The sequence below is a fragment of the Cyclopterus lumpus genome, chromosome 6 (genome assembly GCF_009769545.1).
Source record: "Cyclopterus lumpus isolate fCycLum1 chromosome 6, fCycLum1.pri, whole genome shotgun sequence".
NCBI classification, from domain to species: Eukaryota; Metazoa; Chordata; class Actinopteri; order Perciformes; family Cyclopteridae; genus Cyclopterus; species Cyclopterus lumpus.
Genome location: NC_046971.1, coordinates 17,761,558 through 17,776,719, shown reverse-complemented (window position 1 = coordinate 17,776,719; position 15,162 = coordinate 17,761,558). Strand labels below are relative to the sequence as shown.

Genomic DNA, 15,162 nt, shown 5'->3' with positions numbered 1-15,162 from the left:
AACCATGTACAACTAAGAGAACCGTTGCAACAAGTCCATGCAAGAACCAGTTAACAAAACCAGTGTCAGGAGGAAGACATAGCGTGAGAAAAATAAAGCTTTCAGAGAGAATTATTTTTGGTTTCAACTGCACAATGCAATATTATGTCAGTAATTTGGATGACCCTGAGAAAAGTTATCATGTGTTTTGGGTATTTTTATGCATGGTCAATTTCACACATGCCCTCTACCAAGATTGGATGAAATTTGTGCCCGCCCTAAAAAAGAAAAAGAAAAACAGAGACAGTTTTGGAAATAAATGACGCAGATTTTGTGTCGGGCAAATATTAGCAGGACAAAGATAGATACATGGATACATGTGAACCAAGCAGTTTCAGGGAAAGTATTTTAGCTCAAATGCCTCACAGTTCAGGAGTTATAACTGAGAATGTTAACAGTTTCCTAGGTTGCAATGAGTTGGTGTCTTCTTGTTTTTCCCCAGATATCCTGCTAACTAGCAGACAGACAGAGCAGTTGGACCTGAGGTAATAGTTGACATGGTACCCTGATTGGGGCTATAGAGGGGCAGCATCGTTATCTCTTAGCCAAAATGTTATGATGTGAAGAAACACCCATGATAACATGCCTCCACCCTTCCTCTGCCCCAATCTACTCGCCAGCCAGCCAGCCAGCCATACTGATAACCAGTCAGCGAAACGGAAACACCTCACCTCACTGTGCAAGTCTGGATGTTATCGTTTTTTAGAAAGATATCCAATTCCACTGTGTTCCCAAATTAAGCATTACAGGTGGAATACCCATGAGCATGAACATGTGTTAATGTGGAAAAGAACCCATCTTGGCCCATGAGTCCCTTCTTTACTTACAAACGAACATGACCCAGGTTCTGACCAGACAATCTGGTGAATTTTAAGTTTGCATAGCAAATACTTAAGTAAATGCAAGACTGGTCCCATCACGCTGATGTCACAGGGTGACTGTGGTCTTGACGTGTAGCTGTACAACAGGTGTAAGACTGAGGCAGGCGCATCTCATTCAGTAGTATACTCATACTCAGACTCCAGATTATTAAACCAATAACTAAAATGACAAATCAGCACCATCAACTTCTGTCAGTTGTCACCTGCACCATCAAAGTTACTGTAAAGTGCACCTCGCCTGAATGACAACTATCTAAATATTGTGTTTCAGTGCCATCAACCAACCTCCCCATGTTTATTTATCTTTCTCCAAGGTACCCATCTCACCAGTGTCACCCATCCTGCATCAATGAGCTCGTCGTCACCCCAGAAGCCTCTGTTCCGTCCCTAAAAGCAGCCCATTAGGTACCGTTGAGTTAGCGCGACCGGCGGCAGTGGGTCCCGCACCTTGCACGCGAAGACCCTAAAACCGCCGAGTTAGCAGGACTGACAGGCTGCTACCGGTCGCCCCTTTCTGTGTTAATCATTCCTATAAATAGACTCCCTGTGCGGCGAACTGGCCTCCACACAAATATACTCACGACCTATTCTGGGCACTGCCGCTGGCGGCCGGGGGTCTGCAGGCCACCGAGACGACAGCAGAACGCCGCCCGGCCCCGGGTGACGCTCGCTGCGGGATGAGACCGTTACCAGCGTTGCTACCAAAGCTAGCATCGCGGAGCTAACCTAAGCTAGGCGACATGCTACCCGCTTGCGGCTCCACCAATGCGTGTAAATGGACATGTAACAGCATCCGGGACGGCAGTGCACCTGTCTGCTGCTCGCTCCAGTGGTGACAGCCACCGGGCGGTGCATTTGTAGCCGGCGTTAGAAAGACTGCGCAGTTGCCCTCCTGACAGAGGAGGGTAAACTGGCTAGGCACGTTAGCGGTCGGCACTCACCCCATTAACCAATCCATGGCGCTGTTTGGAGCTAGCTCAGCTAACGTTAGCGAGCAAGGGATGAATCCACCAGGAGCTGGAGGCGACCCCCTAGTTTATCCGGCCACCACCCTCGCTGCCCTGGCTGCCTGGCCCGCGAGTCCCGCCGCTCTCGCTCCGGTGCGCTCGTGTCTCTCCCAAGCTGCCGGATCCTGGTTCGGTCGAACACAAAACGCCGCGTAAACTTTGAGCGATTGTCCTTGTTTTGATCCCTCAGCTGGCTCGGATCATGAAGCGGCGGTGACACGGTCGGATCAGTCTGTTAGCTGGTAGCGGGAGCGCAGCATTGAGTAACTTTGATCAGGAAGCGGAGGAGAGCAGGGCAGCGGGTTAGGGGTCCGCCTGGAGTCGCGGTGGCGCCGAGAGCTTGCCTGTTGGGATGCCGCCGGTCAACTCGGTAACCTCTGTCATGGAAGCCTTGTATGGCCACCGCGCTAGCTGACAGCCTGAACCTCCACTGGAGCCGCTGCTGCTTTCTGAGCGAAGTCTAAATCGGAGTCCGGAAGTAAACACAGAGCCGACCCACTCCGTCTCCCCTGTGCGTAAAATGCGTGTCACGCAGTGCTGTATGAACGGGGATGCAGTCCAATGCGTAAGCGAGTTGGATTAAAAGGGAATGTCAGTTTGTTTTGGCTGCCCAAGCAAATGTAGACATCTCGGCCTACTGCTTGAGACTTTATCACGTTGATGGGACACGATCACGTCTGCTGCCGACATTGAGTTTAATTATTATACATAAATTGTCATCTTATTCTAGGGCACCCGTGCACAACCTCGGGGTCGGAAACCGCAAATAGTCCCAAGATATAAAGGTTCTCCAGATGATAGTCGGAAAAAAACATTAGAAAATTGCAGTAAGGAAATAAAATCAGACAAATACGAGAAAGGAAAACCAACATGTGATGAGGGGTTACAAAAAAGACATTGCTTTATTTCGGGGATCCAGATTTTTTAGTGAAAACTTACTATTATCCTTTTTTCCATCTAGTCATATCTGATATGTGGAGATGCACATGTGGAGCTTATTATGACAGGACAAGCTCTTCAGTGTTACGAATGCTGTATTGACAGACATTAAGAAATTAACCAGGGAATACAGGCAACTGCTCTGGGGCCACAGACGCCTAGAGGCCACACATGACAATATGTTTTGGAAATTTGATTAACTGTGAATTTGTTAGGGACTTTACGCAACATTACAGTATCAGCAACGGCAGGTCTGCAGAAGCCAATAACAAGCATTATAATAGAATACTAGTTTGTATTGATGCACATCTCTAAATAAAGTTGTAATCTGTCTCTTTATTACCACAAATCAAAAGCTTGGGGCCACGGACTCCAGTTTGGGAATACTGGTATAGGTCTCAGGCTCTACGGGCAAATAATGAAGCTGCCATACATTCTGCTGTGTGCCACAGAACTGGATGGGAATATGAGATGACATAGTGCACAGAGGGAGGTATGTCAGTTGAGGGTCAGCAAAGCTTTTTACGATGGCCCACCAGTTATTCTGTCCCTTCGTGAGCCTCCTGTAGTTTCCATCATTATAACATATGGAATAGATGAACTCTCCAAACAAAGCCCAGTGACATGTCATTTGGGGCCATGAATCTCAACAAGAAGGCCTTCATGTTCTCTCACCCCTCATTATGAACCTGTGCAGGCAGGGACGTAACAAGTATCACTGGCCAAATTGTTTTATACCATCCGCTAGTCTGCTTTGCTTGTTCTCAGACACCGACTGTAAAGAGGCAGAGGGGATTCTTATGTTCTCCCCGACAATAAAGGTTTGAGTTAACCGAGTCTCAAGTTAACTCTTCATTTATTCAGGCAAGATAACGTTTCATTAGTTAGTGTAGATTAACATATAGTCCAAAGAGCCAACTGCCTCCCCCACCTTTATATGCTGTTTTATTAGCCACTCTGTATTCAGAGCAACGCGTTGATTAATTGATCAAGTGAAATTCAATTTCCAATGAATTTGATAATTGATTAATCTTTTAAACCACAAGTAATTGGGGCCACTTTTGATTATTTTATGACAACTTCTTTCTAAGCGATGAGTCACAATCATCATTTACAGATTCATCAATAATGAAAGTACTTTTTAGAGAGAAGCATGTTTTTTTTAGTTTTTACATGATACGGAACATATTTTAGAACATAAAAAAGGGATTTAGTGACAACACAGTGGTCATTATTATTTTCCATTTCTTTAAATTCATATTTGGTTACAGCCGTATATATAAATCATCATGTACTCATTAAGCAGTGGCCATTTATTTCATATAGCTTTTTACCATTTTTCATTCCCGTCCCTCCATTCTCCCCTTTAAGAAAACCATCAATTGGACAGCTGCAGTTTGCAGAGACGGGATCAATATGTACACTGCCCTGCAAACATCTGGTCTCCTCTCTTCCCGTCTGCCTCCCTCTCTGAGAGACCATTAGAGCAATACATTTGATTGTCATCGTAGTCCTAACACTCCTTTCTTTCTACTTCTGTCTTACCCTCTCCTCCATTTCTCCTGTCAGCATCCTCAGGCTTCTAAAAATAACAGGAGCACACAGGTGACATAGAGGGCATTCTGAAAGAGCCCTGTTAACAGGAGGCAGAGCCACGTGATTGGCTCGTTGACACTCCAGCTGCGTCCAATCACGTCAATGAGAGGCGGAGTTACAGCGACGAGTGACAGGAAGTCGGTGGAATGCTTAAACCGATGTAATGCTTGAAAATGTCACAAGGTGGCGGTGTGGGACGTTTGTTAACAGACCTGAGCAGAACAAACATTTATTAAAAATAAAGCTCCCTGTGAATGGTTTATCAGAACTACATACAGTAAGAGACAATGTCCTTTAAATACTCTGGGATTACTGGGGTGGACGCAGACATTTCAGACATTGATATCTTAAAACCTGAGCTATTGAAAACAATATATATATATAAATATAAATAATTCAATCACTTTAATGCAAATTGATATCTTGCACATATATCGATAATGATCAGGGTTTGCCCTAATAATCCAGTTTAACGCATCACTATAGTCTGCCTTGCTCACGGTAAATACCTTTATAACCATTTACCAAAGCAAATTAAAATCCCAAGGAATATAGTTTGTATGTTCTCTCTTGTAGCCCTTTTTAAGTCATTTTTAACAGATCGCAGATTAAGCACAGGTGTAAGTAATTCAATGAATGATGGCTGAATCCCATTTACCTGCTTCAGTGTCGTGGCATTATTCATGCTGACTCACTGTTATGGCTTACTGGGAATAGAGCAGAGCCGTGGTTACAGCAGTTACGGTCACCTCAACCCCCTCACAAAATCACAACAGCACAGCAGTGTGACTACACTGACCTATGCTCAGTCTGAAGTGACCTAAGGCCGGTCCAGCGAACTGAGTTTACCTCTCAAGGGTGTTTTCATAGGGCCGGCTGGTGCCAGCGATGTGCTCTGTAGGAAACCGAGCTGGGCTCTAGTCATGGGCTCATCCGAGTTCGCCAAGGTCACTTCCTGAAATCCATCCACCCGTCAATACCGTGCCATCCAGGGGTTGATATGTTCCCATTCCACATCACAGTCGTTGCAGTGCATGAGAGAGAACTACGTCAACTCGAACCTGTACTCTACCTAATCTCAGAATCCTTTATTGCCAAGTATGTTGGACATACAAGGAATTTGTCTTTTCGGGTGGTGCATAACATTGGACAATAAGACAAGACAAATACACACAGTGCAAGAGATATGTTCAATAATGTAATGCAATCCAACAGCACTCCATTAAACACTATAATTGGCACACTTTTTCAAAACACATTTGTACCAAACTACCTGAACAGTGGATTAATTGGGTAACATCCCCTTTGAACTGAAACAAATTGGAATAAGTAGTGATTATCAATGTTATCAATTACACCTGTGCTTTTCTTGCAATGACGCACTATTGACGTGCCAAAATGAAAATATATTATATAATTAAAGTGGGCCGAAACGAGTGTCTTTATGTCGTGTATCGTGATATCGTGACACAAAAGAACAGGGAAAGTTCACCTTCACTGTGCCTGGTTGATGGTATTTAGTAGTTGCAGCTGGACACGTGGACACCACGCAGCTGTTGTTAATGTCATTAGTAACACCTGTTTTTCTACAATGATGAGTAAAACATGCCTTACATGGATGTTTGCATGTCTTTTTTACTAGCCTCATTGTGAGATACTATAATGAAAGTAAAAGACTGTTGTCATAAAATTGGTCTGCTGTGGAAAAAGCCCTTTTAATAAAGTAAAATCGAGTTGCGGTTAAAAAAGTGTCATCAACTTTCCTGTCATTGGCCTGTCGCTGACCAGCCTTCTGTCAAAAGACTGCGCTGCTGCATCACACCTGCCTAAGTAGAGTCGCCTGGACAATTGGACTGTGCCATTCTGCTACAGCCAGAGGGGTGTTCTCAGGAACCCCTACTTATGCACCACAGAAAAGGAATGTCTTCTCTTCCCTGCAATCAACTATGGACGGGCCAAAATAGTATATATAATCATGCAGTCAAGAGAGTGATGGAAGCCAAAAAATGTGCTATGTTGGGTTAGACTAAGTTGTCTAGTTAAGTTGTGCTGAGGCTCCAGAGCAGTTAGGTTGAGTGTGTATATTTATTCTAATTTGTCACTTTTGCTTGATTTTTCTTTTTTGCCCATTTTCATTTTTAGAAATACTTTGGGTGACAAGTCTATAGAACAGTAGTGCTGTTATTTGTATTCACACAATTTCCACACAAGAACTTCGGTGTTCGTATAGAGTGACTTATAGCGTGTTGGCAGCAGGGTGCACCCTGTAACACACACACTCCCAATACACACACGCATTAAACATTTCTTGTCAACATAACAAAAAAATCCTGACCTTTTTATAGACTCAAAAACATTCTGTGAAAACCAAACAAACCACACACACGCCACATCCCTCTAGATCAGGGCGAGTGAGGAACTGGCTGCCCCATGACTGTTATGATTTATCCATAGCTGGCAGTGGTAAGTCAAAAAGGCATTAGGAGGCATTAAAACGGAGACGCACATTACTTTTGCATGAATAATACATGTTTAATAGATGCAATGAGGAGTGTGTGCGCATGTGTGTTTACATGAATTACACATCAACTAGTAGCTTTTAAAGATATGTATGTCCTCATAAAGCAAAAACTATGATTTGATTCTAAAATCCAAACATACATTTTTTTTTAAAAAGCGCTCTGGATCAGCACGTTACCTTAATAAGTGTGAGATTAAGATTCCATATTGTGTCTTTTCAAAAGTAAAACACAAAGGCATAAACCTAATGTGCCAGATCGGTGTGTGTCTTGTATCTCAGACATGTTTACCGTCAGCAGTCTGATCTCAACACTGATGGATTCATTTTTCAGTTTCTCAACGATGATCACATCACATAACGTGATGATAATGGCCACTTGCATGGCCGGGTTTCGTATTGCCGGCACCGCCGAGTCTGTGTCGATTCACGATGTAATGTGTGTGAGTGTTTGTTCTTGTGCGTGTGTCATTGCTGGCTCCACGCTGACGGCTGATGTCTTGGTGGATGAGTCAGTCTCAGCCACATTACTCATGTCTGCAGACCTACCTGGCTCCAGAGCTCACGTCCTACAAAGGAAGCTGGAGATTGAGGAAAGAAGAGGACGGATTTTAAACTGATAAGAACATAATTAAGAAGTATGAGAGAAGTGAAGCCAGAAGGATTGGTATACAAACAAAAGGAAGTAGGAGAAGAGGCGCATGCACAGTCTTGTCTCTGGTGCATCATCAAACCAACGAGAGGAGTCAGTCAAAGCATCCGGTTTTAATGTAGTGCATTTCCCATGCTCAGAGTGAGATACACCCCACCCCCCTCTTTGTTTCAAGCAAATCAGACATGAAGTCATTTCTTGCCAGAAGCAACTCAAACAGAAATAGCTTGCATGTGGCTCTGAGGTCATGGGCAGAGAGAGGAGCAATGATAACAGAGCGGCAGCCACATACACTGTGTGTCAGCAGGGCTGTGTGAGAGATGCAGTCTTTGTCTGAGCAGCATATAAGTCAGCAGGTCTTCATGCTGGTTCAACAAGTCTTCTTCAAACGTCCTCCTTTTTTTTTTTTACAAATAGGTCTGATTTAAGGTATTTTGTGTCTGTAATTTCTAAATATTCATGAGGTATTCCAAAAAACAACAAAAAAACATTAAAATGATATCCCTGCTATACTAAGTGCTGCACATATAAATATATATATATATGTTGCCATTTTCACAAAACAACATCCATCCATCCATTTTACCGCTTAATCCTCATTAGGGTCGCGGGGGCGCTGGAGCCTATCCCAGCTGACATAGGGCGAAGGCAGGGGACACCCTGGACAGGCCGCCAGTCCATCAAGGGCACACAAAACAACATAATGTTTGATATTAGTGGGGAATAAACTTGAAATTGGCTTAATCCGCTAAATCAAAAAATAAAGTGAACACACAAAACACATTTTTAAACATAGATTTTTGGATACTTTATGGCCCCACAATGGGCATGGTGCATCCAAACTGATATCATTTATTCATGTTATATCATTTATACTATTGGCTCATATAAAGGTTTATGGCCATAGTGTGTTTTAATAGTAATATACAAATATGTGCTAGACCGCCCTTGTCCACAAAGCAAAGAGAAGCTCAAATTAAAACACTGACAGAGGGAGGAGAACTTCATTATCTGCTAGAGTAGACATTACTCCATCATATCTTTACAAAGAAAATACTTGTTGGCTGCTATATTAATGCACTGTAAAGGGGCAGTTACAGTACTTAACTAGCGTTGTCTTAGTTGATCCTATTTGCTACCTTGGGGGAAACTATTAACTCTTATGTCAGAGTCCATCTGGTGATTATAGCTTTCATACTGGCCTTGATCCCTCAGAGAGATGAGACTGTGTCTGACCTTGTATCTGACCTTGTGTCAGCTGGGCCGAAATCTACCTGAAGCGCCGTCGTCTTCGGTGTTGTCAGGGATGTGGTTTTGGAAGTGCAGATGCTGAGATATGGGATATACTGTGTTTTGCCGACTACAATAGCAGAAGCAGTGTGTGCGTGTGTGTGTGTGTGTGCGTGTGCGTGTGTGTGTGTGTGTGTGTTTGTGCCGATGCATTGATGGGGTTCGGACCTGGGCAGAGAGTGCTGATGGGGCTGATGTTGGAAGAGAGTTGCAGTTTGTTCCACCATTAGAAAGACAGAGACAGATGTCAGCACCACCAGCTGCTTTAGTCAGCACTTTGAACATACATACACACACACACGCACACACACACACACACACGCACGCACACACACACACACACACACACACACACACGTACACACTCATTGACAGTGAAGAGGGAGTGCCTCGCTGTTACATACAGAATGCAGCGAGGAACTGTAGATGCTTTCATCTCTCTTTTTCTGTCCATTCATTTTGTTTTGTTGCTGAAAGCAGAAGCTAAGCGAAACCTGAGGACTGGTGGCCATTCATTTTACTGCTGGCTTGACTGATAGAACAAAAGTATTGATCTCCTCTTACGGTCCTGTCAGGAGACAGGAAGCTCCTGAGTTTGACTGGGAGCCAGCAGTAGGTGGCAGCAGTCAGTTACACAATAGCTGCCTGAGTCATTACAAGACTGCCTGTCTACTTTCTGGTGAAGCCCCTTTATGTGGAGTAAACATTATAGGGATATTTTCAACAGTGTTAAGAGTGACACATTTAATATTGGTGATGTTCCCAATGATGCTGGTGTGTGTATTAGACCTGATGAAGTGTTGTATGCCATTGAAAAATTAGCATTGAACAAAGCATGTGGCCTTGACCAAATAAGAGCAGAACATCTGAGGCATGCTAGCAACAGAATGTCAGTGTTACTCGCTCTGTGTTTCTCTGGATTGTTAATGCACGGCGTACTTCCTGACTCGATGCTCACTGTTCTGTTAGTGCCAGTAATCAAAAATAAAACCGGCAAAATATCCAGCATTGAAAATTACCGACCAATTGCTCTGGCCAGTATAATTTCTAAAGTATTAGAACAAATCCTCTTAGATAGGCTTCAAGATTACATCACTACCACTGATAATCAATTTGGTTTTAAAAGTAAACATAGCACAGACTTATGTATATATATGCACTGAAAGAAGTTGTTATTAAGTACAGGAGACATAACACCACAATATGTATGTGTTTCCTAGATGCATCTAAAGCTTTTGATTGAATTAATCATTCCAAATTGTTTATGCAAGAGCGAGGGGTCCCTCCTTATTTGATTAGAATTTTGCACTTTTGGTATTCACGTCAAACCATGCGAGCTAGATGGGGTAAGAGTGTATCTGCACCCTTCCTAGTGACCAATGGGGTCCGACAAGGTGGAATACTGTCACCTGCTCTTTTTAATCTATATATGGACGACCTTTCTAAAGAGTTAAAAGAGTGTAAGACAGGATGTATGGTGGGGGACGACTTAGTGGTCCTGTCCCCTTATAGCGCTGGTTTACAACAATTGCTCAGAGTCTGCTCAAGATATGGGGTGCACTATGATATCAAGTTCAACTCTAAAAAGAGTGTTATCATGATAGCTAAAAACAAGGAGGATCAGAAGCTACATTTTCCTTCCTTTTTTTTGGGAGACCAGGAGCTAAATGTGGTGCAGAAAGTCAGATATTTGGGTCACATCATCAGGAACGACCTCAGTGATGATGACGATGTGCAGCGGCAGTGTTGCAAACTTTATGCCCAAGCCAACATGCTGGCACGTAAATTTCATATGTGTACAGAAGATGTTAAAACTGCTCTCTTCAGAGCCTACTGTACTCCTCTCTATACAGCCCACCTGTGGTGCAGTTATAGTAAAGCAAAAATGAAAAAGATTCATGTGGCATTTAAAGATGCTTTCAGAATCTTGCTCAAGCTTCCCAGATGGACAAGTGCAAGTCAGATGTTTGTGACTCGTAATGTTCCCACTTTCCATGCTGTGTTGAGGAATTTTATATACAAATTTAAATGTTGATTAAATGACTCAGAAAATGTAATTATAAAAGTCTTAACTGAGCCAACACAGAGTGATACAAGGTATTTTTCCTGTTTCTGGAAACATTGGAACAAGTGTTTGTATGTTTTTAAACCACAAGTGACTTTTTAACTGCAGTAATTGTACCTATGTCCCTGTATTGTATTGTATTTTATATATTGTTGTTGTATTTGTGTTTATTGCTTTATGGACTCATGAGTCTGGAATAAAAGAAAATATACTCCATCACCTCCATCGCTAGAAATTATACTGAACGTCAAATCAACAAGATGGATCCCCAATTGTGACTGTAACCCATTTTTGTGAGCACTGTTGTTGTTGTTGTTGTTCATATCAAGGCTCCCAACAGCACAATGCCTTCCTTGCAGCCTGTCTTTGTTTTCCAGCGATTCGCCAGTCTAGACACCCCCTCCCGTCTTGCTGTATCGCGGCAGTGTGTAATAAGCAGGTGGCCATGACAGCACGAACTGCATTAAATTGGATTACCTGAGGCCCGCTGAGCCTCAGAGCCAGCCGGGGTTTCCTCCTCGCCACAGGCCTCACACACGCTGCTGCAGAAAATGCACTAATGATCTGCCTGCCTTCATTTATTCAGCTCATTTCACATGCGGTGAGTTGTAAGTCATGTTGAAATGAAGACGGGCACATGAATTGTCCTCATGACTGCACGAGGGCAGAAGCAGGGAGGGAATATTGGACACATATGTTTGTAGCGAGGCTCTTGATGACCTGGCACAGAGGAGAGAGGAACTCCCACAGGCTGCCCGGCTCCCCCTCGGCCCACAGAGCTCAAGTTTTCGCCCGCTTGCGTGAGAGATGGACAGGAATGAGAGAGAGGTTAGAGAGAGGGAGACAGACACAGAGAAATATTAGAACGAGCAGGGTGCCACAAATACAGGGTTATATAAGGACAAGAGTTTTCCATGGAAAAAAAAAAAAAAAAGGGCAAGAAATGCTGTTTGGAGTCAGTCATCCTTAGTGATGCGTGGAAAAGTGTGGAATGCTGCGCTGACGCAATTTTCGAGCAGTGATCGAGATGAAAGTGTACGGAAAGGAGCAGCACGGGGGAGAAGAAAGAGAAGCAGGAGAAACCGGGCATGTTGCGTGAAAAAATATGTGTGTGCGTGTGAGTACACTTTGGATGCGTGTGCACATGCGTGCGAGTGTGGAAAAGTGGAGAGAGAGAGAGACGTCGCCTGCTGATGTAACAGTTCCTAACTGTTTCCATATAGAAGGCCTGGGACCAGGCGCCAGGCAGCCCCTCAGCGTGGAGACGTCTGGTACCCATCAGCCCATGTGAGATGGAGGATACGCACTCAGACACTCACACAAGCACTCGAATGCGTCACACTTTTAGTTAAATTGACACGAGTTTCGCTGGCGCAAAACATGAACATGCATATAGCCTACATACACACACGTTCATAAACACACACGCACATTTTTCATGTATAATACAGTTATGCATACATGCCACATCTATACACACATACCGTAGGGACAAGAAGCAAATGATACATTTGTACACACATGCACATACAGACAGGTGACTAGAATAGTTGATTGACAAAAACACTCTTGCTCTGTCCAATGTGATGATTTGCTGTATTTCTCTGTTTTGTATCATTGTACATTAAATATGTTTGGGTTTTGGACTGTTGGTCGGAAGATGCAAGACACAGGACATACGATCGATTGAGTAAATAATCTACATGTTCATCATTATATTAATGCATCAAACATTCATAACACACACACACACACACACACATGCATTACATGTGAACATCTTGTATGCATGCAAAAAAAATGCACATGCAAATTCATGTTGTCAATAAATGCACACGTAGACATGCATCCCATCCACACACACGTATTTGTTTGTGCTGACTGGCTGGCTTTAACACTCCCATGCATCTGTTTTAGTGCACAAACACCACGTGAAGTAAAGAGCTAAGTAAGATATGAATGAAAACTAAACAAAAGTCAACACTATGCAAAATTGCATCAGAAATCTATTTCAGCTCCCTGAAGGAGTTTACAGTACATCGGCAACAAGAAACCTGCATAGAACTGCAGATTCAGCACAGCAGAAGGGAGTGTGTTGGCGCGCAGGATACCCGAGATGCAGATCTATATAATACAGGTCACCTTGAAAAAACACACACACATACACGCACACACACACACAGACACACACACACACACACACACAAACCCCCCCCCCCACACACACACACACATACACACACACACACACACACACACACACACACACACACACACACACACACACACACACACACACACACACACACACACACACACTCTATCATCCAGGTGATAAATACTGACACCAACGTACCAGGCAGACCGCTCATGTCAGAGAGAATGAAAGGGAGAAAGTGGGATTTATTATGTATTCCATTACCGATGGGGAATTCCCATGGTGGCAATAAAATAAAGACACACACACACACACGCGCAAGGGAGACCAAGGGGACTCAGCTGGAGATGCTGGTAATGCCATTACCTCTGCTTGTCTCATATTGTATTCAGTCAAATGCTCATTAAGACAGCAGTGTGCTCACTGAAAAAGGGCAAGGGCCATCTGGTTGTCAGTGTGTGTGTGTGTGTGTGTGTGTGTGTGTGTGTTTGTGTGTGTGTGTGTGTGTGTGTGAGTGCATGTGTGTGTTGAAAGTATTTGCTCCATCTTCTTCGGCGCCTCTCCTTACCTCACTTGTTCGCCTGTTCTGGCCAGAGTAAACCAAATAGTTTGGGCTTTGTGAGGGATGTTTTGTAAGCGGAGACGTGGTTTGATTGCAGTGAAACTTCATCCTGACATCATGAAACCAAAACCGCCGTTGCAGTCAAGCCCCCATCGAGGGGGACTCGATAAATTGGCTTTGCACTGGATTTGGACGCCGTTTTTTCGGTGTACTCTGTGTCCTTCAGGGGTAAATACCCCTCTCTCTCTCTCTCTCTCTCTCTCTCACACCCACAACCTCACCTCATTCTCTCACCCCCTGGAGGTAAGCACTGTTCAAACACATCACATCATTGGCAAACACTGCCCCCTCACCCGCCCCCCTCCCACTCCTGCGCCCGCAGACACAATAAGGAACTAGATGTGTGTGAGTGTGGTTGGCGTGACCAGTTGGCGTGACCAGTCGCTAGCCTGCGGTGCACCTGCATATTTCCTCTGTTAGCTAGTAGCCAATTGTTTTTCAATTTATGGACTCTGACATTTGCTGTGAGAAGACTTACATCGCTCATATATATATCTGTTAGCTTAAAGGTACATATTCTTGTACATTTAGCTGATAATACTTCTGTACCTTTACTACAAAGTGTGATTTTCAGGGCTTTTACTTGTAAATATGAATATTTTTGCATTCTGGTATCAATACTTTGAATGTTAACTTTTGTGTTGAACTCTCTTCCAATCTTACTGCACTATATTATACTTATCGGCAATTATTTGGTCTAAACTTCATAATACGGCTGACATGCCTCTCTATAAAGTTATTTTGAACACATCCACTATATTAAATAATTCATCATCCTATCAGCATTTAGAAGCAGTCCGAAAAAAAATAAAAATAAATCAATGAAGCCGTGTTCAGTGTGGTCAGAGTGGAGCTGGTTAAACACAAAATCAATAGGAAGGCTCCAAGACCCGTATGGGATGTTGTAATGAGTTCTTTGTCTGTTCAATGGGATTCCCTTCCCCGATCGGCCCCATGCAAGCACACACGATGAAGAAGAAGAAAAAGAAGAAGAAGAAGAAGCAGAGAGGAGTTTGTATTTTATCATGTCTGTATTTTTGTCTCATTTTCACAAAACATGTACAGGGGAAGGAAAAGCCTTTCAATAGAACCTGAGGTATTTTTGCGTCAAGCAGCCTAAGGTATCAGGATTTTCTTTTAAAAACTCATCTTTATTCATCAGTGTTCATAGATGAGTTGCTATTTACACAACATAATAACAACAATAATAATAATAATAATAATAATAATAATATTTCGATAACAAGAATTTTAGCAAATGGGACAGCCTGCATCATCTTTGTTACATGTCATAAATAATTCTAATAACATTTCTTAAAAATATAGGGAGGAGGGTGAGGAGAAGTTGCTTTAGCCTCGGGGGAGCAGAGGAATCAATCTGAACGTACTGTAGCT

General features: G+C 43.3%; 1 protein-coding gene across 1 annotated transcript in view; it reads right to left on the bottom strand.

Moving 5' to 3' along the window:
- Positions 1-2,430, bottom strand: part of mob2a (MOB kinase activator 2a) — a 51,214-nt gene extending 48,784 nt beyond the window's left edge. Inside the window, exon 1 of the mRNA XM_034534720.1 lies at positions 1,862-2,430. Coding sequence (XP_034390611.1) covers positions 1,862-1,878 — 17 coding nt within the window. The 5' untranslated portion in view covers positions 1,879-2,430. The remainder of the gene's footprint in view (positions 1-1,861) is intronic.
- Between the last annotated feature and the right edge of the window lie 12,732 nt (positions 2,431-15,162).